Source organism: Pithys albifrons, chromosome 7 (genome assembly GCF_047495875.1).
Source record: "Pithys albifrons albifrons isolate INPA30051 chromosome 7, PitAlb_v1, whole genome shotgun sequence".
Taxonomy (NCBI): domain Eukaryota; kingdom Metazoa; phylum Chordata; class Aves; order Passeriformes; family Thamnophilidae; genus Pithys; species Pithys albifrons.
The window spans coordinates 21,006,993-21,029,017 of NC_092464.1; the positions used below are offsets into that span (position 1 = coordinate 21,006,993).

Genomic DNA, 22,025 nt, shown 5'->3' on the forward strand with positions numbered 1-22,025 from the left:
ATTTTCATGTCCATGCAGACCACGATACTTTCCTGATAGTGTATGTCTTACCCCAGTGCCTCTGGAATTGTAAAAAATGCTTGTGCGGTTACTGCACTCTAGGAACATTTTCAGTATTTAAATATATATATTTGGCTAAAGAAATGACAGTATGTTTTGTTCTGCACCCCTTCTCATAGCAGGAGAACAAATTACAATCCTTGCTTTTTGTTGTTGTTGTTGTTGTTATTTTAAATAGCCATTAAATTTAATTTTATTGATACGAATTCTGTCTTTATCAAAAGGTTTTTTTATTTGTTTGACATACCTGATGAAAGAATGAAAGGATCCATTGTGGAGTTTCCCTTTTTACAGATATAGCCAAGTTTCAGCTCACATGGCTGGTTTTCCCATTTAGCATCTCGTCTGGGATTTAGTACTGCACAGAGTTTCTCAGACTCAGGCTCAGGGCTTCCTTCACAGAATAAAAACCACATTATTTTTATGTAACACTGGTTTTATGTCAGCAGCTAAAAGAGCAATTTACTTTCAACCTATTAATATGTCAGTTATCTCCTTGTGACTTCACTTCTACAATTATTTTTCTACTGGAGATAAGGAAATGTAATTTAGGAGTATCCATCAAAACATTTCTTTATTTGCTTGTTGCATAATTCACTCTTTCTGCCACATTTGATTGCAGAATAGTGGTCTCAGAAATAAGCCAGTCCTATAAGTTTTGTGAAAATTGTTAGATTGCACAGAAAGGAGACTAAACTTTAAGCCTGCACTGATCAAAAGGCTGCATTAAATGCTTTCCTTTCCCCCCTACCTGTGCACAGAAGTGTCATGTGAAAGGGAGGAGAGACAGAAATGCAAAAACTTCTAGCCCCACTTGTATTAATATAAAGTTATTAGCTATAAGCGTCCTCGGGATAATCAAAGCTTTATGAACCCAGCACTGCCTGACAACTCTGGACAGAACACAGGTAGGAAAGATTTTTGACTGTCCTATGAGGACCACACTTAAGCCAAAGAAAACTTATTAACAAAAGCGCCTCCAGAAAATTAGAGCCCTATGTTTCCCAACACTGCCTAATGACACGGATAGCACACAGGTTGGAAGGTTTTCTAACCTTTGATATGAGACCACACTTAAGCTAGGGAGAACTTGTAGCTATATAAGTGTCTCCAGAAAATTAGAGCCTTATGAACCCAGCACTGCCTAATGACACGGATAGCACACAGGTTGGAAGGTTTTCTAACCTCTGATATGAGACCACACAATAGCTAGAAAAGAACTTTCCCCTCAACAGCTCCTGAAATAACATTTATTAATACAAGTATGTGACAGTTATTGGGGGTTTTGCATTGCTGGTGATAATGTTTAGATGCAAGATTGTATTTAATTGATAACAAAAGACTCTAAAAGAAACCAGCACAAAACACATTTTACAGAGACAAGCATATCAAACTTACATTTCAATACAGCAGTGTATCCCACTCTCACAACAGACAGAAACTAGCTCCAAAGAATTACTAACTAGAAACACAGCCACCTAAAACACTTATCTAGACACCCTTTCAATAACATAGAGCAATAAAATAGCTTGCACACCACTCTCTCTGTAACACAAAGCAAAAGGAAAGAACAGAGCTGCTTCTTATCAACACACATGTTGAAAAGAAACTGCACACTGCAAAAGAAAGCAAGTTACTGTTATTAGTATTAAAGTAGCAAAACACAGTTAGTAAAGAAGGTGCTTATAGTGTAAGAATAAAAGTAGCTGTAAGCATAAGATGTAAGATAGAATATATAACTTTGTAAGGGATTAAAGTATAAGATATAAAGTATAAAGTATACAAAGCACATGGTTTCCTCACCCCTACATTGTTCCAAGTGGTGAGAGGAGGCAGGACAAGCTGCTAGAAGTTACCCCAGCAGAGACAATGGCATTTCTGCCCCAGCATTGGTTTAAACTTCACTTCTTTTATACCTTTTTTTTCTTCAGGTGGTTTCGTGTGACTATAATCAATACATTGGGGGTGATACAGATGCCTGAGGGCGTGGGTCTTTGAGTCTGCAGGGTGCCACAGGGTGCAGCAAAGAAAGGCCATGCTAATTCAATAACATTCCATTCTTTGGTAACATCCATCACTTATCAGCATCCCTCTGGGGAGTTGAGGAGTTTCCCTCAATTCATCAAGGCCCATCACCCCACAAGAGGTCACACATAAATCCAGTATGGAACATATAGCTCACAACCAGTTACAGAACAAATTATGTTGTTGCCCAGTCAGTAGATATCGGAGGGGAGACTCCAGACATTGAAGGAGTCAATGGACTCCCTCACTGGAATGATGGGAACCTGATGGGCAGTGCCTGAGATAGTAGGCTTCTTCTTCATGGAAGGATATTAAATGGTTCCTAGATTGTAGAGCTGTGTTTAGCAGAGTACAAAAATAATAATATGGACTTCCTAGAACAGAATATAAGGCACATCTTTTGGATAAGGTATACCAAGTCTAATGTGAAAACAAATTTCCTCATTTCCACAATGGCCTTGTGGGGAAGTCTTTCCTTTCTATTTCAGCCTCTGGTCCAGCAGACTCACAATATGCTGGAACAAAGTATTCCATGCAGGTCCTTTGAAAAGGTCATTTCTGCATGTCTCTTTGGCAACTTGGATGCAGATTTGTGTCCTGCTGCAAGAAGAGTGTCCTCACATGCCCTCAAAATTGCCAAGTGTCTCTCCTCTGCCTACTTCTTCAATTAACCCTCCAGGAGTTTCTCCAAGACCACTATCCCTGCCTGGGGAATGGTCAGTGTTTCCCTCTTCTCAGAGAGGCCCACAGTATGATGAATTACTTTTTCTTTTTTTCCCCTCCCCACAAAAGATACAACTTAAAATAATTTTGTAGTGAACTGGAAATGTGTAGATTAACTCATGATCACAGCCATCATGTGGGGGACAGGAGCACTGGGGGTGTGGGCTGCTTGACCTGAGAGTCAACTCCTGTTCTCTGCAAGGCTTAAGGAATTTGACAAGCTCAGCAAAAGATAGAAAATCCTCTACGAAACTCAGCAGTTCTGGGCTTTTCCTTCATCCTCTGTGCCAGATAAAAGCGGGTGACACCTCTGAGACTTGGAAGGCAAAATATGGACTATGCTTGCATTTATTCATAATTTGCTGCAACTGACTGTTGCCATGGCAACCATGAAGCACACTTCAGAGATAAACTGCCAATGCTGTAAACTCTATTTGCAGTGTCTCTTGAATGTTAGAGAGGAGAGGAGTAGAAAAGCATAAGAAGGCTTTTCAAGAGTGATGCTCATTGACAGATGAGCCCTTGCAGGATGCAGGGTCTGATAACCCTTGTGAGTTGTAAAGACACAGAGGATTTAATGACTTGAAGGCTTTCCCAGTATGCTACAGCTCAACTAGTGCTTTTTTACTTTATCTGCTTCAGATAGGAGATGACATTATTTAGCTCTTCTGCTTGAAATTCCATAAGGTACATCTAGTGAAGGAAAGCATAATTTTCAGGTTTTCCATCTCACATGTCTCCTAAGCCTTTCAGCTCTATTTCCTCATGTTTATGGGGAATACTAGAGGACTTCAATTACTACGCTTTCATCATACAGGTGTAAGATATTAATTCCTTAAAATGTTTACAAAATTACTACCTGGTGCCCAGTTTAAGTATCTGAAGGGAATGCCACCACTCCACTGCCAGCCACTGTTGAGATTCAGGCTGTTAAGCCCAATCCAGAGAGAGGATCTCTTGCTGTCAATCAGATCTAGGTAACCAAAAGAATTGAATGCTGGTGAGATTTTTTAGGAAATGTTTTGCATTTTTAAAGGTTAGAAGTAGATAGTAAAAGTCTGCTTTGGGATTTCTAAGTTCAGTACAGAATCCATGTTTAGTGGTAATAAACTCGGAAGGGTTTTTCTGTAGGTAACGGGTAGCGAATTGCAAAAGACTATTTTACAAATTAGTTTATCTGAATTTAGTGCTATTATACAGTTATATGTAAACAAGCTTTAAAAATGGAAAGACGGAATTGTTAATACTGTTACAACTTTTCTTGATTGTGATACAATAGATATAGGACTTTCATCCTACAGAGTGTGCATAAATCCAGAAAGTCTTTAAATTTTTAGTAGTCTTTGTAAAAATTTGCATGGTATTCTAAAAATTTCATTAGATATATATGAAAAATACTGATTCATCAACACAAAAGTCATATAATGTCTGCCTCCTAAAATGTTCTTCCTTCTAAGGTCCTTTTCTAGTACCTTTTTGCTGTTTTCTGAGCTTAATCTAGCTTTTGCCTAATTATCTAGAAATTCTTAGATTCTTAGATAATAATATAAATAATTTCAAATGGCAATTCCACAACTTACATAAGTTTCACCTATAAAAAGATTAATTGGCAGTAATTTTCCTTCAACTATTCATTGTAAAGTGCTTAAAGCCCTGAAACATTTGTAATCAGTTAAAAAACCTCTTTGGCACACTTTTTACTGAGTCTTGATTATCAGTTCACCTCTTAGATACATTTGTTCATGTATCTCTGTGACACTGAATAATTCTGCGTTCTGTTGCTGACAGCTCTTCCTTGCTTGGTGCCATGTGAGAGCTGACTGGTAGTTTATCTGGTAGTAGGTTCCTGTCAAAGGGTCTGTACTCCAAAATCTGTCATTGTCTGTGTGAGAGAAAGGAGATTTAGTATTTCAGTTTGTAGTAAACATTTTACTCAAAATGTTACAGAAAAATTCATTGCAAGCAACGTGTGAAATTACATGCTGGAGCAAATAAGGCTCAGTCCCACAAGTTAGCTTGATTTTTGTTAAGTAGAAAAGCCTTTGCAATTTAAATTAGCAGAGATGGGTCTTTCTTTCTCTATTTTCACTTTCCCCTTCAAATTTTATAATTTCTGGGTGAAAAAAAAATCATAAAGATATCAGTAAAGCAAAACTGTATCCTAGTATTGTCTACTCTGAAATCCTGTTCAGCAGCTCATAGACTATGTCCAAGTTTATTCTTGGCTGAAACACAACTGAAATGCAAACATTTCCAGTAATGGAAACTTTGCTTTTGAAACTATGCCATCACTAATTACTTTTACAATGCTACAGGCTTGGGAAAGAGCAGTTGGAAAGCTGTCCAGTGAAAAAGAACTTGGGGGTGTTGGCTGATAACCAGCTGACCATGAGCCAGCAGTGTGCCCAGATGGCCAAGAAGGCCAATGGCATCCTGGCTTGTATCAGAAACATGTGGCCAGGGCAATGACCATCCCACTGTACTTGGGACTGATGTGACCACTTCTCAAATACTGGCTTCAGTTTTGGGCTCCTTACTACAAGTAAGACATTGAGGTGCAAGGGTGAGTCTAGAGAAGGGCAAGAGAGCTGGTGAAGGGTCCAGTGAGGAGCATCTGAGAGAGCTGAGATTGTATTTGTAGCCTGACATGTGTTTTAGGTAACTGGAATTTAGAAATTGTCTTCTGAGAGCTCACTGTTAGTAAAAATGTTCCCTGGGCAAGTGCTGAAACAAGCTGTGATTACAACTTGCTCTAAATTTTGCTCTTGTTGAGAAAAAAATACTAAATTTCTTGAATGATTTATTAGAAGGAATGTTTCCTACTTCTTACTGGGTTTCTTTTTTGCTTATTCCCAGATTTTTAACATTCTTTTTTAACTGTAGACTCAAGTGTTAGTGATAATGTCCCATCAATATTATAATGTCAAATACTTCATGTGTTCTAGTTCATATAGGCAGGATGGTATGGGATTCTTCACGCTACTGCTTGCAATAGTGCACCAGGGAATAATTTTCACAAAATCAGCCAAAATGATGGTGGTAGTCAGTGGCTGAGAGTGAGAAGAACCTGGTTTCCCAACACAAGACTCCCCACAAAATGACAATGCTGAGTATGGGATATAACACTGAAAGATTAGGTTTCAGGGAGCGTTTTTAATATCTTGATTAACACTGTGTTTCAAAGTTCTTCACCTTGTACTCCAATGCACATACTGTTACCTGTTCAGATAACATTATCTTGTAATGCAGTCTGAAACATTACAAAGGAAATGCTAATGATCCTACTACTTCAGTAAAATCTTAGCCAATCTTCTCATTTTCTAGCTTTCAGAAAACAAACTACATCCTCCCACGGACTGTTGACCCATCTTGTTATACAGAACAGGGCTTTTCTTGGGTAGACAAGGTTATACTACTGCTACCACAAATATCAATGAGTATTAGGCTGTGAATAACTGTAAATCTCAGTTTTCAGGTGATTCTAGGCTGAAGGTAGTCATTAAAACACAGTGGTCTTTTCCCTGGTGTTAACTACAGATGGACACACTCAGACAACTTTCAGCTTGACCACAGATTAATAGCAAACAGATTTGTTTCTTCTGTCAAGAATATTATGGCATGAAAGAGACATTTTTGAGTCAAATTAGGTCATTACAAGGTTTTTCCTTTCTCTATTATTAACAGCATCTCAGTAATGATATTTACCCAATAGTGTTTTGTTATAATATTTATGTCAGCCTGTGGGACTTACTGGCAGTCGGACAGAACCCATACAAATGGTCGATGTCGAAGTCGGGCGTTGTTGCACACCAGAGGAGGCCATCTGACCTGCCAGCAGCCGTGCACTCACTGTACCATCTACCACTCAACTGGAAGGGGAAGGCACATGGAGCTCCATTGGAATTTCCTAACAGTGTAAACAAATCTGAGGGGGCAAAGAGAAATATTACTATGTGTATGTGATTCTACATATCTGTACTCTCCATAAGGCTCTGCGGAGAAAATGTTACAAGTGTTAGACTGGTGTGACTGGGAAACTGCTGTCACCACCAGTGTCTGTTGTGGAAGTTCTTGGTAGGTCTTGCAATCTGCCATTTCCTTTTGGGGTACATCATCATGTGTAGCAGCTGGAAATAGAGCAGTTTCATATTGTAGCCAACTCTGAAAGAACTGTAGTGATTTTTGCCTCATACATTTAAATAAAATTTTCTAAAGAATAGTAATTTTTTTCATTAAGTAGCTTATTTTTCAATAATTCATTAAAAGTAAACTATAAAGGTAGCATGCATGGGATTATTTCCTTACATTTTATATTGGTGTATTAAACTTAGATATTTTTGCCTTTTATCCAACAATACTGATGGAATCTCATGAGTAAGAGTATGCAATTAATTAAAGTGCTTTGATTACAGTCATAAAATCACAAAATGGGTCACAAAATGGGAGGGACCACACTGGATCATCTGACCCAACCTCCCTGCTCAAGCAGGGCCATCCTGGAGCACATTTCAGAGAGTTGTGTCCAGGCAGTTATTGAGTATCTCCGGTGAAGGAGACTTCACAACCTCTCTGGGCAGCCTGTCCCAGTCCTTTATCATTCACACAGTAGTTTTTCCTCATATTCAGGTGGAACTTACTGTGCATCAGTTTCTGCCCATTGCCTCTTGTATTATTGGTAGGCACCACTGAGAAAAGTGGGTAAGGCTAACAATTAAAGATAACCTACATCCACCCTTGCTTTAAGAGTAAAGGAAAAAAAATGCACATTTTTGCAAATACTGCATTCAGTCTGAACCTAAGCAGTTATGTTTCTCCAAGATAGAGGAATACAGGCCTGAATATGTAAACTAATCATCCTCTAGTCCACCATTGCCGCAGGGGGAACAGCTGATGTTAGACTAAGGGGAGCAGAAATCAAAGAACCATATCTTTGATGGCAAACAAGTGCATTCAATAACCATCAAGATTAACCTTTACACTTTACCTTCATGGCCTCGAGAACACAAATCATCCACGGTTCCATAGATCTTCCATTTACTCATCGTCTCTGATCCTGTTTTCAGCACAATATTTTCTTTTCTTTTGCCAGCATTGAGAAATAAATCTTCCCCTTGGATTGCCAAGGTCGCATTTCTACATTCCCATTTCTGGAATTCATTTTTCTTGTCGCATAGGTGCAGAGAAATTTTAGCCTGGTTTTTCTTGTGGGGCACTCCCAAACATTGTGCAAATGCCACGTTCATCAGCTGATGATCAGAGACCCACCTGAATTTTTGTAAATCAGTGTTTTTCCTGCAAGTGGCTGTTGTGACTGCCTCAGTACTCTGAGCAGTTAAACAGAGCTTAGTATCCTCATTGTATATTAAAAATATTTCTTTGTCTGTAAAACAAAACATTCAGAATTACTGTATTTATGGTGAGCACATGGTAAAGGAGCTTGTGAAGAGAAAGATGTACTGTTGATTCTATGTTGATCTGACTCATGTCAGGAGACTGCAAATATGAGGACACATTTGCAAAGATCAGATGGCATTTTCAAGACTTATTTTGTTCTGGGAGAGAAAAATATATGCAGCTCATGTAACTGCATGTAAATACAATACAGAGTAATAAGAACACATGAAACATTATGTCAACTTCAAAAATGTCATCATTATAATGGAATTTAATTTTCATTCAAGATCTTCAAAGGAGATTTAACTGAAAATTTGTAAGTTTGCCATCACTTCACACATTATAGATTTGACTCCTATAGCATACATCTCTATGGGGTTGCAATTGTGCTCAATACAGCTGGTGAGTGGACATTCTGTAATCTTGCTCCTTCCGAAATTGGTATAGTCTGTTATAGTTTGGCAGGTTTTATTAGAATGAAAAACTGTAATTCATTATCTTGCCTTGTTCCAGTATCCTTTCATTGGTATATCCATCATAAGAAGTCAACATAATGCACACAATCAAATCACAAACATTGTCACAAGAACTGGGCAGCACACAGATACTACAGGTGTGGGCTTGTGTGCTAGTGCATTTTGAATGTTGAACAAGGTGGTTAACACTCCCAAAGGGTTAAAGGCAGCCTAATTTAGTAATCCATTGAGACAAGTCCTCTGCTGGGAAGGGTTGCCCAGAATGGCAGCTGTACTGTGACATGCAAAGCATGTCAATCTGAGCACACAGCTGTACACTTTTCAAAATTTCAGGTAGCATTCAGCTTACATTGGCTTTGGGCCATGAGGGACCGGATTTTGGACTGCAAGGAATATTCTATGACCTATGGAACAGGAGGACAAAGCTCTGCCCTTCATATCTCTGTGCCTCAAATTGCCACCTGGAAACAGAGATGCAGCATCTCTCCCATATCAATCTGAGAGAATAATGCATAAGGGATATCATGAGCTATGCCTCCAAACACTGAAGGAAATTTCTAGGACAAGTGTTAGGGTAAGCAGCTGTTGAGTAGTGAATAGAGGGGAAAGTGTCTGGGAAATTCTAGGAGGCTATGACAGAAAGAATAGTTGTTGAGCTCTCCCAGAAAGTCGCTGTATTACTTAGACCAGCTCAGTAAAATATGGAAGTGTCACTTCTGCAAATCTAAATTTGAAACTCAGACCTAGTTTCTTGTTTTCTTGTCCATTTAGGCAGAAGATTTTAAATATTATTAAATCTTTTCTTTCTTATTGCTAAATGAATAAGTGCTTAGTGTAATCCCCTGTGTTTCGGCTATTGTCCCTTGTAGTATTTTGGGGTCTAATGATAGGAGTTCTTGCTGGAAACTGTGAGGTTCCTGCTTGTGGGTTTGGTTCCCAGCTCACAGATCAGGCAGAGCCCCCTTTTAGCACAGGGTAGTGCTGGCACAGTGTCTGCTTTTGGAAACTCAATATGCACCCCAGAGCACAAATCTAATGAACTGAAGGATAAAGAAAAAATATCTTTGAACATTACCATCATCCTTACATCAAAAGGGAGCTGTGATCTGGTTTTGGTCAACTTCAGAGCCTTAACTATGTCTCTCATCCTTACTCTGAAAGTTGTAGTAGTTATTTCAGGGCTGTTCTTGAATCCCATGTATTTCTAATTTTTTTTCCACTGGCATCTGCTCAGCCACAGTGTTACATCTTATATCAATCCACAAGTTCTATCTCATCCCACACAATCCCATGTTAAGAAATACACTTACAACACCCTATTTAATTCCTTTCTCTTTTTAAAGTGTCAAGCACACAGACAAGGACTATGGAGCACACTGTAAAGCCAATCTACTTCAGAGAGTAGATGTAGCCAATAAGTAATTTGTACCCAAAAGTCAATCTTTATCTGCATACATGAGTCTGTCCTGACTTCTGATTCCCAGCTTTTACCCCTTTTTGACTCTTCCCCTCTCTTTAAGAGTAAGTCAATATCTCTGTGTCTGTCTTTTGCAAACTTCTGTGTACTCCTCTTAGGACAAGTATGAAATGCAGAGTAGTCAAGCTGTGTGAAAATCTTAAAGAGCCTGAAAAACCAACAAGACAACAAAGATGCCCACTTTCACATCCACTTTTTCAGGGGATAGGAAAAAATAAACTCACCGAGTGTCTGAAAAGCAGTATGAACAAATGAGAGGAAAACTAAGACTGCAGAAAAAGTCAAGTATTTCATTCTGTCTTCTTATTTGCAAAGAGATGAGCTGAAATTAATTGCTGCAGTAGAGGTCCTTAAGGAATCAGTTGGTTTTGGTTCCTTCTCAGTTTTGGAGATTTCTACGTGGAAGAGAAAACTCTGGGCTCTAAATAAGGAAATATCCTGTCACATGTAGTATTTTGAAATCTATAAATAATTACAAAATTCAAACTTTGCATCTCAAACTGAGTTTCCATCCATTCAAATGCAAGTGGCAAAGTTTTAACAGTTTAACATCATTCTGCCAATTATTTTTTACTTTCTTTGTTTGGCTCTGGAATCATAACATTCTGACCCTCAAAGACAGAGGGAGCAGGCAGGGAGTGCACTTAAATGGATGTCCTTTAAATGTCACACATACATACCTGGAAAACTCAGAGAAAAAGATATGCAAATTTCTTAGCCAGGTAGGTCTTCACTGCTACAAAAGATGTATTAGTTTAATTTGATGCAGTGAGCAATGTTAACTATTTCAGTAAAAAATTAACCCAGACTGGAGAATTCAATTTTGCTCGATGACTTGACAAGTCATTACACCTGCCTTTTATCTTCTCCAATTTATCAGCTGGGAAAGCTACTGAGTTGTTATTTCATGCAAATTTATCTTAAAAGAACCAACACGAATCAACCAAATTTTTACAAATCTTTCTGTTAGCCAGTGATTTTGGCAGCAAAATTTCTTTCTGAATTATTCAAGGCAGAAAGTACAACTGAATTTTAGTACCTACTTTTTTCTTTGTAGAAAGTGTAAATGAGATGAGGAAAGAGGAATATTTTCAATCTTTACAAGTGAGCTGCAGTTCTTTATTAAGTAGAATGAACTTCAGCTAATATGCAAAATCCCTTATTCATTTTGAAGAAAAAGAAGAAAAATATTCAGATTAAATTGCCTTTCAAATTTTTCTTGGCTTTATTATGAAGACAAATCTCACAGTATTTTCTGCAAAGGCAAAGTAGCACTTAATGTAAGAGAAGAGCAATAAGGCTGGTGAAGGGACTGGAGCATAAGTCCTCTTGGGAGAGGCTGAGGGAGCTGGGGTTGTTTAGCCTGGAGAAGAGGAGGCTCAGAGGTGACCTCATCACTGTCTATAACTCCCGGAAGGGAAGTTCTAGCCAGGTGGGGGCTGGTCTCTTCTCCCAGGCACTCAGCAATAGGACAAGGGGGCACGGGCTCAAGCTCTGCCAGGGGAAATTTAAGTTGGATATCAGAAAAAAAATTCTTTATGGAGAGAGTAATCAGGCATTGGAATGGCCTGCCCAGAGAGGTGGTGGATTCACCATCCCTGAAGGCTTTTAAACTGACTGGACATGGCACTGAGTGCCATGATCTAGTAAATGGACTGGAGTTGGACCAAGGGTTGGACTTGATGATCTCTGAGGTCTTTTCCAACCCAATCGATTCTATGATTCTATGATTAAACCCAATTACACAATGTAGGGTTTTCAGAGCTGTGTTATTAATATCAGAAATTTAAATAATTATATTATTTTGAATTTTTTTAATCTATTTACTCTTTTCATTTGCTTTGCCTTTATCATTATCCATCAAACAGCAATGAATCCAATTCAGTCTCAGTATTTACAAAACCCCTAAAATATATGTATTTGTTATAACTTACAGGTAGGACAAAAAAATATGTAAGATTCAAGAGGACTGTCAGTAAAAGTAGTTTGAATACAAAATGTTCATTATTCCTTGTCCTTTGCAACAAGTTTTGTTTAATTGCCATATCTACAAACCATCAATCCAATGCCATGTGATATCTCCTTTGCCGTTCTTGTGTACTTCCTTAAGGTTTGTTTTTCCCAGAGATCCCTGAGATGATTTTTTCTACAGCATGTCATAAACAACCGAGAATTCATAGAAATTTAAACAGCACAGTAAACCTCCAAAACACTTCACTACCAAGGCACTGTGGTGTGCCCCACTGCTTTAGTGGCCTGTAGCTGGGACACAGTGCCCAGCTGTCAGTCTGTTTATAAGAGGTGGAGGATAGTAAGCAAAGACATCTTAAAATAAATGATCAAGAGAAATTAAACCAGGAATGGATTCTTCCAGCTTTATTTGGCATCTGCTTTATTTTTTAGTTTATTTATGGCTTTTTAAGTCACGTGCCTTGTTCATGTTTCTGTGTTTCCTCTTGTTAGCTTTGCTTTTAAGGTAAATTACTCGTGTGATCACCAAACTTTGTAACATCTCCACAGGCTAAATAAACAATACTGAAGTATTATTATGTAATATATAGATAATTTATTGATGTAGTCTCATGTTCATAAATGGTAAAAACATTCAAAGTCATAAAATTGAAATCCAAATTGAAGCCATGAATAAAGGAGAAGTGTTTGCATTTCACTTATAATACTATCACAAGGAAAATATATATATTTGGGTAAAGAGGAAAGACAGGAGCAACAATGGGGACAAACAGTTCATGTAATCCTCTGTTTATTCCAAACACCACTTTACCTGAGTAACAGCGTGCATGCTTCAGTACAGTACAATGAGACATTCTCAAAGTGCAGGCATTAGGGCTGAGCGCTCTGCAAGGTGCTCATTTGTTAGTCTTGACTTTGTGCTGCTGCCACAAATCTCTAAACAAAGAGAACACTGTGGTACTAACTATAACTTTTAAATATAAATTCCCACTACTTCTGTTGTTTTTCATGCTTGCTTAATTTTATGCAGTACTAACTCAAATACCTAGGAATATTTACTGAAGAGCATGGAACAGGAGTTCTTAATCCTTACCAAAAGAATAACTGACAGTTTTAATTCATAGTAGAAGTTACATGCATGTAATAGAGACTAAAATTTTCTTTGTTTCAGCTATATTTTTTTAAACTTAACTATTTAGTTTGTCTGATTTATCCCATCAGACAACACTGTGTTCATTTTTTTCTTTGTCATTGGTAGAGTCGCTTTCGTTGTCCCTTCCAAGTAGGGCATGGCTGTGTTCTATCTGAGTGCTGCACCTCTCCTCTCTTGCAATCTCATTTCGAGTTTTGATCTTGAATGCAAAATAAATCATGAAACCCATTCCTAATAAAATGATGAGGACCAGAGTAAGTAGTATCCACATATTCAGGTGACCATTGACTTTGTCCTTTTTGGCATCTGTAAATAAATACAAAGCCAATAGAAATGGATTTACTGTAGCCATAAATCAGAATATTGAAAACTATAATTTCCCCCTTAATTATCAGGGTTAAAACCTATAATAATGTCTCTGTGTCAGTCCTCTTCATCAATCTTAGCATGCAAAAGAAGGAGCAAAGAGGGCATGATCAATTTACCAAACCATTTGCTTATTCTGGGATACCCTAGTGTCTCATAGGTAAGCTAAACTCTTGAGAAAGAGTTCAATGGCAACTAAGTAAATCAAGCTCATATAAATAAATATATATAAACTAAATAAATAATATTAAATTAATTCAAAATCCAAGTATTTATTTTCATGTATCTTTGAAACAATTCAGAAAGGGGAAAAAAATCCTACCTTCCACGTCTGCAGCTGTTTCAAGAATAGCTGTCAATGATGAAGACAAATGTTTAGTCAAAATCTAAAAAGGTCACTTTTTTTCCTGACAGTTTCATGGTAGCTAAAGGTCTGGTAACCTGCACAGCATCATTTCTCCTAGAAACACATCTGCTAAATTAACAGAGATGAAAAGGTGTGACCGATTTTTAATCCGATATTTCCTTTAAGAAAGCTGCATTGTTTTGCCTATTAAAGCCTCCTTCTTGCTTCTTTTTTAATAACCAAAGCACTGGTAGTTTCTGAATGTTTTAGAGGGACTCCCTCTTCTCCCCTAATTAATAAACCTTGCCCATTTCACCAGGTCTGACTCCTGTGGAGCCTGGGAACAACTTGATCAACTGCTGAGGATATTAGAGTTTTCTTGTACCACACACAATTGCTTTGGGACCCAGTAGGTCTTAGTTTATCATAATTATTTGCATTATAATTACATGTATAAACTCGAGCTTTGCTGTGCAGCTTTCCCCGGCTGTGCACAGAGGGCGCCATCTGCAAGGTTTTTTCCCGGTGCACTGGTGGGAGCTGGTGGGAACTGGGTGAAAGCCACGCCAAAGGTGGATCTTCCCCGTGGGCAGTGGGACCCCTGGGGAGATTGGGATGCACCAGGAGCTGGGCTGCTGCGGCAGAAGCACAGCAATGCACTGAGCTCTGCTCTGTGTGTGAGCACGAAGGAAAAGCAGCTGTTGTCCCGTGAAACGGTGCAGAGCTGCTGTAATGGAATAAGTACTTGATTGTGCTTCAAACCCGGTTCTGCAGGAGAACCCGGTGTAAGAGAATATCCTCTGGCTTGCATGTTGGGGCCAGTCACAGTCAAAGCCATCAACCAAAGTGTGTGTTGATAGTGAGTTTCTGCTTTCAGACACACCTGGTAACAAAGAATTAGTGTTCAGTAGTGTCCAGTCCCTGACTACTCAAAGGAAACTAGGAATTGTCCTAAAAGCAGAATTTTCCTTTTCAGAACATGCCCCAAACACCCCTGAACACTGCTGTAACCGCTGCAACCCGTGTCAGCTGCAGCTTGGCTTTGGAGGCGAAAGGACTGAACCTCAGAAACATCCTGAACCTTTGGGTTGTGAAACAGGGCAGGAAATCAGACTTTTTTTGCAGAATTTACAGTTAAACTCCAAAATACCACATGGCTGCTTGGCTCACAATATTCTGATATTTCCACTTCCTGACCAAAGCAGATGGTGTTCAGTTACACAGAAACACAATATTAAAGGGGGGGGGAAGGAAGCTAACCAAAACAATTCTACTCATTTCAAAGGTCACTATATGCTCTCTGGATCATGCTTCCGTTCTGTTATTATTTAAATAGAATTGCTTCATCCATCTTTTACTGGAACAGCATGTATCATACTGCAGCAAGAGGAAGAATAGCAAGTTATTGATGCAACTCTTATTCCATAGAAAGAGAATAGGAATATTCGTTGGAAAAAATGTGTTTATGGAAGAGGGGAACAAAACTACAAAGGAGTTTTAATTTTTTTTTCAGAAAATACTAATCATTTTTAGTTAATAATTGAATATTCATCACAAAATGCAAGAAAATCTGAGGTTATGAAGAAGGAGATTATGAAGAGGACAAACAAATAAGGATAACAATATATTCATATTATTTTGGTCTGAACACTGAAACAGGTGATATGCAGGACTTTAAATACTATCTTTTGTGTTGGTCTTTTGTAATGATCATATTGTGCTATTACTATGGGAATAAAACCATAAATGTCAAGAGCAAATATTAAATTTACTTACTCTTTGGTTTCTTACAAATAAAACCCTTTCGAGAGGAGCAAGGAAGGACACTCCAGTAGCCAGTGGATGCAGACAACTCCACGCAGTAATCAAGCTGGTCCTCTGATGGCTGTCCTTCACCCCAGTTGACAAAGTCTAAGGCACTGTTGTCTTGCCAAAGCAGCTGCCCTAATTTTGCAAATGTTACTATCAATACTAATAGGTCCACATGAAAGGTCTTCGCCTTAATTAATATAATATTACTTTATTCAGCTTAAAAAAGCAATACTACTTTAAAAAATTCCATCTGTAGTTTTTTCTAATTCATTTGATCAGATTCTCAAAAACAATATAATTACTTTTCCAAATTATGATTTGCAGATTTTTCAGTCATAACTTAGTTTTAATTTATATTTCTCCATATTTTTGTCTAGGATACTAAAGTTTCAAACTGAAAATAGCTAAATCTAAGCTTTGTTCTTTTAATTTCTAAATTATTACTTTAGCAGCAGTCAATGAAAATCAAGCCACTTTTACTGTAATGCTTAAGATATGCTTAGTTAAAATTAAAACTTTTTTCACAAACTCTGAAAAAAACCCTGATGTTTCAGTGAGCTGAAAATAATCTAAAATAAAATCCTTTCTGATTGCTTGTGCATTGATACCAGGTTTTTTTACCCAGATGCATGTTTTCCAGTGCACTCTTTAGCCACAAGACTTATTTTCTCCATACAGAGAGACAGAGAAGCTTAATGCTGTGTGCTCTGGCTGGCCACCCACAGCTCCCACATGTGTGCTCCCCACCATGAGAAGATGAGAGCCAGCTGGGACACGTTCCCCACCGGGAAAGGTTTTCTCACAGACCAGGAATAGGAGATGTCCTCAGGGAGGGGTGAGATCAGAACTTGTACTGTACTTCAATTAGTTACTTAAAAACAATGCATCTTATTCATATTTTTGCCCATTTAGTAAAGTCTATTTATGTTTATTCATAGTGCTTAGAATAATTACCATTTACATTTCTGTATATTCCTATCCAAAAGCCACTTGTCTTGCTTGTGAATAAGTCTGCATGTTCTACTAAAAAGTTTGATTCAGCCAGATCTTCTACAGAAGCCAACACACCACCTATTAAAAAACAACAGATGATGATTGGAGGTATCCCCAACACAGTTAATGCTTTTGAGAGGTTAATAATAAACAATAATAACAAAAAGTAAGATTAATAATAAAACCTCTGTAGGGGTCACCAAATATGGGGGTTAGCCCCTCAGTCCCAGGCAGGGGGGCGCTGTGGATGATGGTCAGAAGAGCTCAGGCACAGCAGACATCAGAAGGCTTGATCAGAAGGCTTACAAGACCTTATTCAAGATAGTTAACAGACAGTTCCTCATAGCTCGTAGTAGCAGTAGAAATAGTAGATAGTTCTAGAAGTTCCTATTAGATCATCTAATCTCACTCAGTAGCATCCACACCTTTTATACCCTCTGACATCTAACATGCTATGATATAATTGGTTAACCAATTCACCTTAAATACATCAAAGCCTCTCATTGGCTACAAGCCACCACCCACACTCCAGGTAGCTTTGTTCTCTTTAAGGGAGAACTGTAACCTGCTTTCCTTAAGGAATGCACTCACTGTCACCACCCACAAACCTCTCCTGCTGGTAGGGAGTAAACAAGAATTTTAATACAGACTGCAGAGTCATGTCCAGTTGTAAGGGAACAGCACATAGAGTGACCAGGGCCATTACAAGTGAAAGACATGAAAGCACAGTGAAGATGATGATTTTTAAATACCAGGCAAAATGCACTATATTTTCAAGTAGCTGGATTATATTTTTCATAGGAATTATGGAGGACTATATATTTGTTCTTCTTGGTTTGAAAAGATAACAAATTGATATATTCATTTTTCTGGAAATGGATGTAGAATAAAAGGGCTAAGAGGATCTAAAAAGATGTGAAACGAAAGATCCATTTCTTTTGCGCACTATAGTGCTTCCTTTTCTATTTGATGGCCCTCTGAGACAGGGGTGAGGTAGGTGATGATGCAGCAGCACAGGTGAAAGAGAGCCAAGGTGCAGCTCGTGGCCTTGACCAGGACTGGATGTCTCCAAGGAAGGGAAAGGGAAGCTTTTGCCCTCCCCTGGCTCTGCAGTCTTCCAGGGAGCCTTGCTGATAGAGCTTCCAGGCAACACATGCAACCCTTTCAAATCACACACACTGTCTTAAAAATGAGTGACTGTTATTAAGATATTTACTTCAACCATTGTGTAAATATGAAGGATATGGAAGAGATAAAGCCAGAAACAAATGTTTGTTTGGGTTTTTTTAATTACATAATTTTAAAAATCTTACTAAAAGGAGAATTTTGTGAATGAAGAAATATAGCAAGAAACAAGCACAGCCGGAAAAATAAAACAAGGAAGTCTGAGCCCCTGAAGTTCAACATAACTGAAAAGCACATTTCGGTGAAAAATAAATAAGACATTTATTTCATTTTTTTAGTATTTTTAGATTTTTCAGCATTACTTTTCAAGACTTTTAAAGTCTTTTTTATATCAAGATTGGAATCCTGTCTTCAGATAAAAATAATAATTACCTGATTGAATGCACTGAGTCACAGACTGAGCCCAGCTCATTTCATTGGCATTGAAATTGTAACAGTGACTTCGGAAAGGAATCCAAGATATGTGATCAGATTCAGGACATTTTCCAATATCCTGGGGAGTATCAGAAGGAAGTATGTCTAGAAGAAATGAGATGTTATGGATGCTTTCATTCAGTAGGGGCTGCAGTTCTTCAGATATGAAATCAAGTGTTAAAACCACCTTTTCTTAAAAGTACTTAAAATATTCTTTGGCACACAGGGCTAGAATTATCAGTGACTAAGTCAAGAGTGGCTGTGAGGAACAGAGATTCTCAGCCACAAGTGGATGACTCAGTGTGAACCTGGGCTCTTCTGTGTTAATAACTAAATCACATTTGGACTGTCTCAAGGATGTTTGAGTGTTCAGGATTTTGGTTCTAATTTATTTTGCTATAACCAACAAGTTTTTATAAATAAAAGAAACAGTAAAAAATAGAAAAAAAAAAACCAGAAAGCTCCCAAACCCTGAAGATGTCCAAATAAGTTTGATTCTAAATAAAATAAAATCTAAACAATAGTTTACTGTAGAAATTTCCCATTTAATATTTTCCTCAAGATAATAATCCTTACATAAAATTTCTTTGATCTAACAATGTATGAAATAATCTGAAGCTCACTGAATATTTATGTAGCAGCCCCTCATTTTCCTGCACACAATGATATTATGGAAAGGAATGGCAACATTGTCAGTATATGTGTTTTTAAAACAAAAGTTGCAAATTCACAATACAAAGTGCAGAGCATGGCCTGCAAAAGAAATTAAAAAAAAAAACCACACCCCAAGGAGATCAAAATAAGCACTGAATTACCATTAAGTCTGTATCACTAGAGCTAATGAGTGTCACTCTAACACAAATGAGAAAGCAAAAAAGTTCGGTCCCATCCTGAGGTTTGCTTGTAGCTTTTACTGTTTTACTTGTTTAGCTTTTCCTCAGTGGTACCCATAAAATCCCTAAGAAGTATTAACTTTTTTTTTGAACCAACAACAGACCCTTTTTTTTCAGATACAGCTCTTCCAACTTTACCCAGTTTTTAGACTCTAATAGCAATGAAGTCATAATCAGTGTATGAATGATGTGTATATGCTGAAGAAACAATATTTATTTTATACTTGGTGGACTTCATTATTACAGACCTTTCTACAAAATCCCTGTCGGCAAAACATTTTACATTCTAGACTCAATGTGAAGTGTTTAATATTCCTGCAATCTCTATGAGCTGTCTGCCTGCTCCCATGGCAGCTATCATGCCAGTCCAGTAAAATGGCAGTATCTTGGCTGGTGAAGGACAGCTCCATCAAAATAAAACACTGTTCATGCAAAACAAAGGTATTGACATTACATACTCAGGATTATTATTCCTTAATATGCACTTAGAAATTTGTATTTCAGTGAAAGCACATCAACCAAAGTTTCTGCCATAAAGCAAAAATAATCATCAGCATAGCTTACCCTCAGATTTTTTGCAGACAGGAAGATGTTTTTCATTACAAGATGCTGTTTTCCAGGTCCCAGAAAGCTCTAGATAGACACAGGCTATTTTCTGTTTTGGTTCTCCATAGTCCCACTTAGAAAAACTAATTTTCTTTTTATCAGTCCATCTATAATAGCCATAATTCTAAAATTGAAATAGATATTTTAACATAATTTTTTTACACTCTTCATCTGCTGTTTCAGGTAAATGGAATTATACACAAGTTCATTTTCAAAGTGATGTATACAGCTCAGTTTGTGTATCTGTGCTAGTACTGTTAAAATAGTGGTTGAATCAGGACTCAGCAACATAAAAATAAGACACAGCATTATGCCTCCCATGCTGAAACATCCCATGCTGAAGCAGCCCATGAAAGCATTTTGAAGGCTAAATAATGCTTCCTGGGGTCTCGCCCCTTGTTAGGCAACATTGTCAGGTAGAATCACCATCCTAGAGGAGTCAGGTCTTCATGAAGAGCTACAAGACCATAGGAACATGAAACCTCTGGAAAGCTAATGTGGAAATGGGTCTCTGAGCTGGCTGCCAAACAAGGACTCTAAGCTGCCATGGAGTTTTGAGTAGAAACATTCAGAAGTAAACTGCAGCTGCCACTATGAAAAACCTGAGAAGTTTATTACTTTGTAAGGAGCATAAGAGAAATCTTTGTTTAGTCTTCCCCCCTCCCCTTTTTGCTGATATGCCAGTCATAGCATTTAACTGCACCAACAGTGAATTTATTAATCTTACCACATTGCTGTTGAGCCCAATCCATAAGGGCTCTCCATATTGCACTGCCTGCAGCAGCAAGAATGTATTACTGTAATAATCAAAAATGCTTGCAAGCTCTGAAGATTTCTCCTTGCAGGCTTTTCTTGCTTCTTCCCAATTCATTTTAGAAAGAATGACTAAATAGCTGCTGTTACCATAATGGATGAAGTCAGAATCTGGAGCACTTGTCGAATGGAACAGTTCAGGCTCTGTAGCAAAGAGGTACAAATTTGAGAGGAAGGGGAGAAAACAGTGGAAAATTACTAGCTGTCAGATAGCAGTATTACTTTTGAGTAACAGATGAATATAATGTGGCAGCAAAAGCATCACATGAAAGCATTTCTTATTTAAAACCCAGTAAACTTATTTTAATGCTAATTTGGAATTATTTTAAACTATAGTATAAATAGTGTATTCAGGAATTAGGGAGAGGCAGAGAATGAGCTGTGTGTATCTATAATCCTACATTGACCAGATGAAATTTTGTAAATACTGGTCCCAATATGATCTTTGACCCAGGGTTCTCCATGTCCCCCTCCCTCAGTGAGGATGAAGTTCTTCCCCAGCAAAAGCAGAGGACAGGATCTCCACATCACTTCGATCTCAAAATAGGGGTGAATTTCATTCTAAGCAAATTTGTGAGCTGACTTCTACATCTTTCCCAGGAAAGTAAACTGCAGTTGCACCTTAAATTATATATGTGGAAGCAGAAGACAAAAGCCTAGAGCTAGTGATGGGGACCAAAAATAGGACAAAAACTGTGTTCAGCACTGTTGAGGATGCCCAAGCAATTGTTTCTGCTAGTGTAACTCTCATGCATCTTTCTGCACTTGCACAGGACAGAGCTTTGGAACGTCTGGCTCAGCTGTGGGTTCTTCCTGTATTTTTACTTGCTGCTCAGCAGTTCCTTGTTTTTATTCCTGCGGACTCTGCAGTGTAACTGTGCTCCGGATGTGTCTCCCGCCCTGAGGTTACATGAAGAAAACTAGAACTTTTGCCCTTCTGTGTGCTGTTGTTCATATTTCTGAAAGAGTTGCTAGAGACCAGCAAGCAAACTAACCAGTTTAACTGACCTCACTTGACCCCTCAGCTGGAGGTCACTGATGGACTTGCCTTTCTATATTGTATCTGCAAAATAACTGGATTCAGACATCTGTATCTGTGATAGTTATAACACAGATGACTAAACTTTTCTGTCAATAGAGAGAACAGGTATTTTGAAGGCACAGCTCTTCTAGGAAACTAGTTTGGGCATTTTTCTCATGATGAAGCAGGTGTATCCTGCCTTCAAAGCACCTGCTTGGCATATGAAGGCAACTAATTTAAGTGTGGATATCTACAGGGTAAGCAAAGTCAGCATTTCTGAGTGTTGGTGGATAGGCT

General features: G+C 38.1%; 2 protein-coding genes across 6 annotated transcripts in view; both read right to left on the reverse strand.

Annotated features, from left to right (window-relative positions):
* The window catches only part of LOC139674093 (macrophage mannose receptor 1-like), a 33,343-nt gene extending 22,811 nt beyond the window's left edge, over positions 1–10,532 (reverse strand). For all 4 annotated transcript variants that reach the window (XM_071560238.1, XM_071560236.1, XM_071560239.1 and 1 more), the window contains exons 1-6: positions 10,380–10,532; positions 7,793–8,188; positions 6,560–6,733; positions 4,532–4,690; positions 3,668–3,781; positions 308–454 (exon numbers count right to left, since the gene is read on the reverse strand). In XM_071560238.1, coding sequence (XP_071416339.1) covers positions 308–454; positions 3,668–3,781; positions 4,532–4,690; positions 6,560–6,733; positions 7,793–8,188; positions 10,380–10,449 — 1,060 coding nt within the window. In that variant the 5' untranslated portion in view covers positions 10,450–10,532. The remainder of the gene's footprint in view (positions 1–307; positions 455–3,667; positions 3,782–4,531; positions 4,691–6,559; positions 6,734–7,792; positions 8,189–10,379) is intronic.
* A 2,014-nt stretch (positions 10,533–12,546) lies between these two features.
* The window catches only part of LOC139674094 (macrophage mannose receptor 1-like), a 33,026-nt gene continuing 23,547 nt past the window's right edge, over positions 12,547–22,025 (reverse strand). For both annotated transcript variants that reach the window (XM_071560242.1, XM_071560241.1), the window contains exons 23-29: positions 20,622–20,851; positions 19,853–20,018; positions 18,354–18,500; positions 16,758–16,874; positions 15,768–15,935; positions 13,968–13,997; positions 12,547–13,585 (exon numbers count right to left, since the gene is read on the reverse strand). In XM_071560242.1, coding sequence (XP_071416343.1) covers positions 13,344–13,585; positions 13,968–13,997; positions 15,768–15,935; positions 16,758–16,874; positions 18,354–18,500; positions 19,853–20,018; positions 20,622–20,851 — 1,100 coding nt within the window. In that variant the 3' untranslated portion in view covers positions 12,547–13,343. The remainder of the gene's footprint in view (positions 13,586–13,967; positions 13,998–15,767; positions 15,936–16,757; positions 16,875–18,353; positions 18,501–19,852; positions 20,019–20,621; positions 20,852–22,025) is intronic.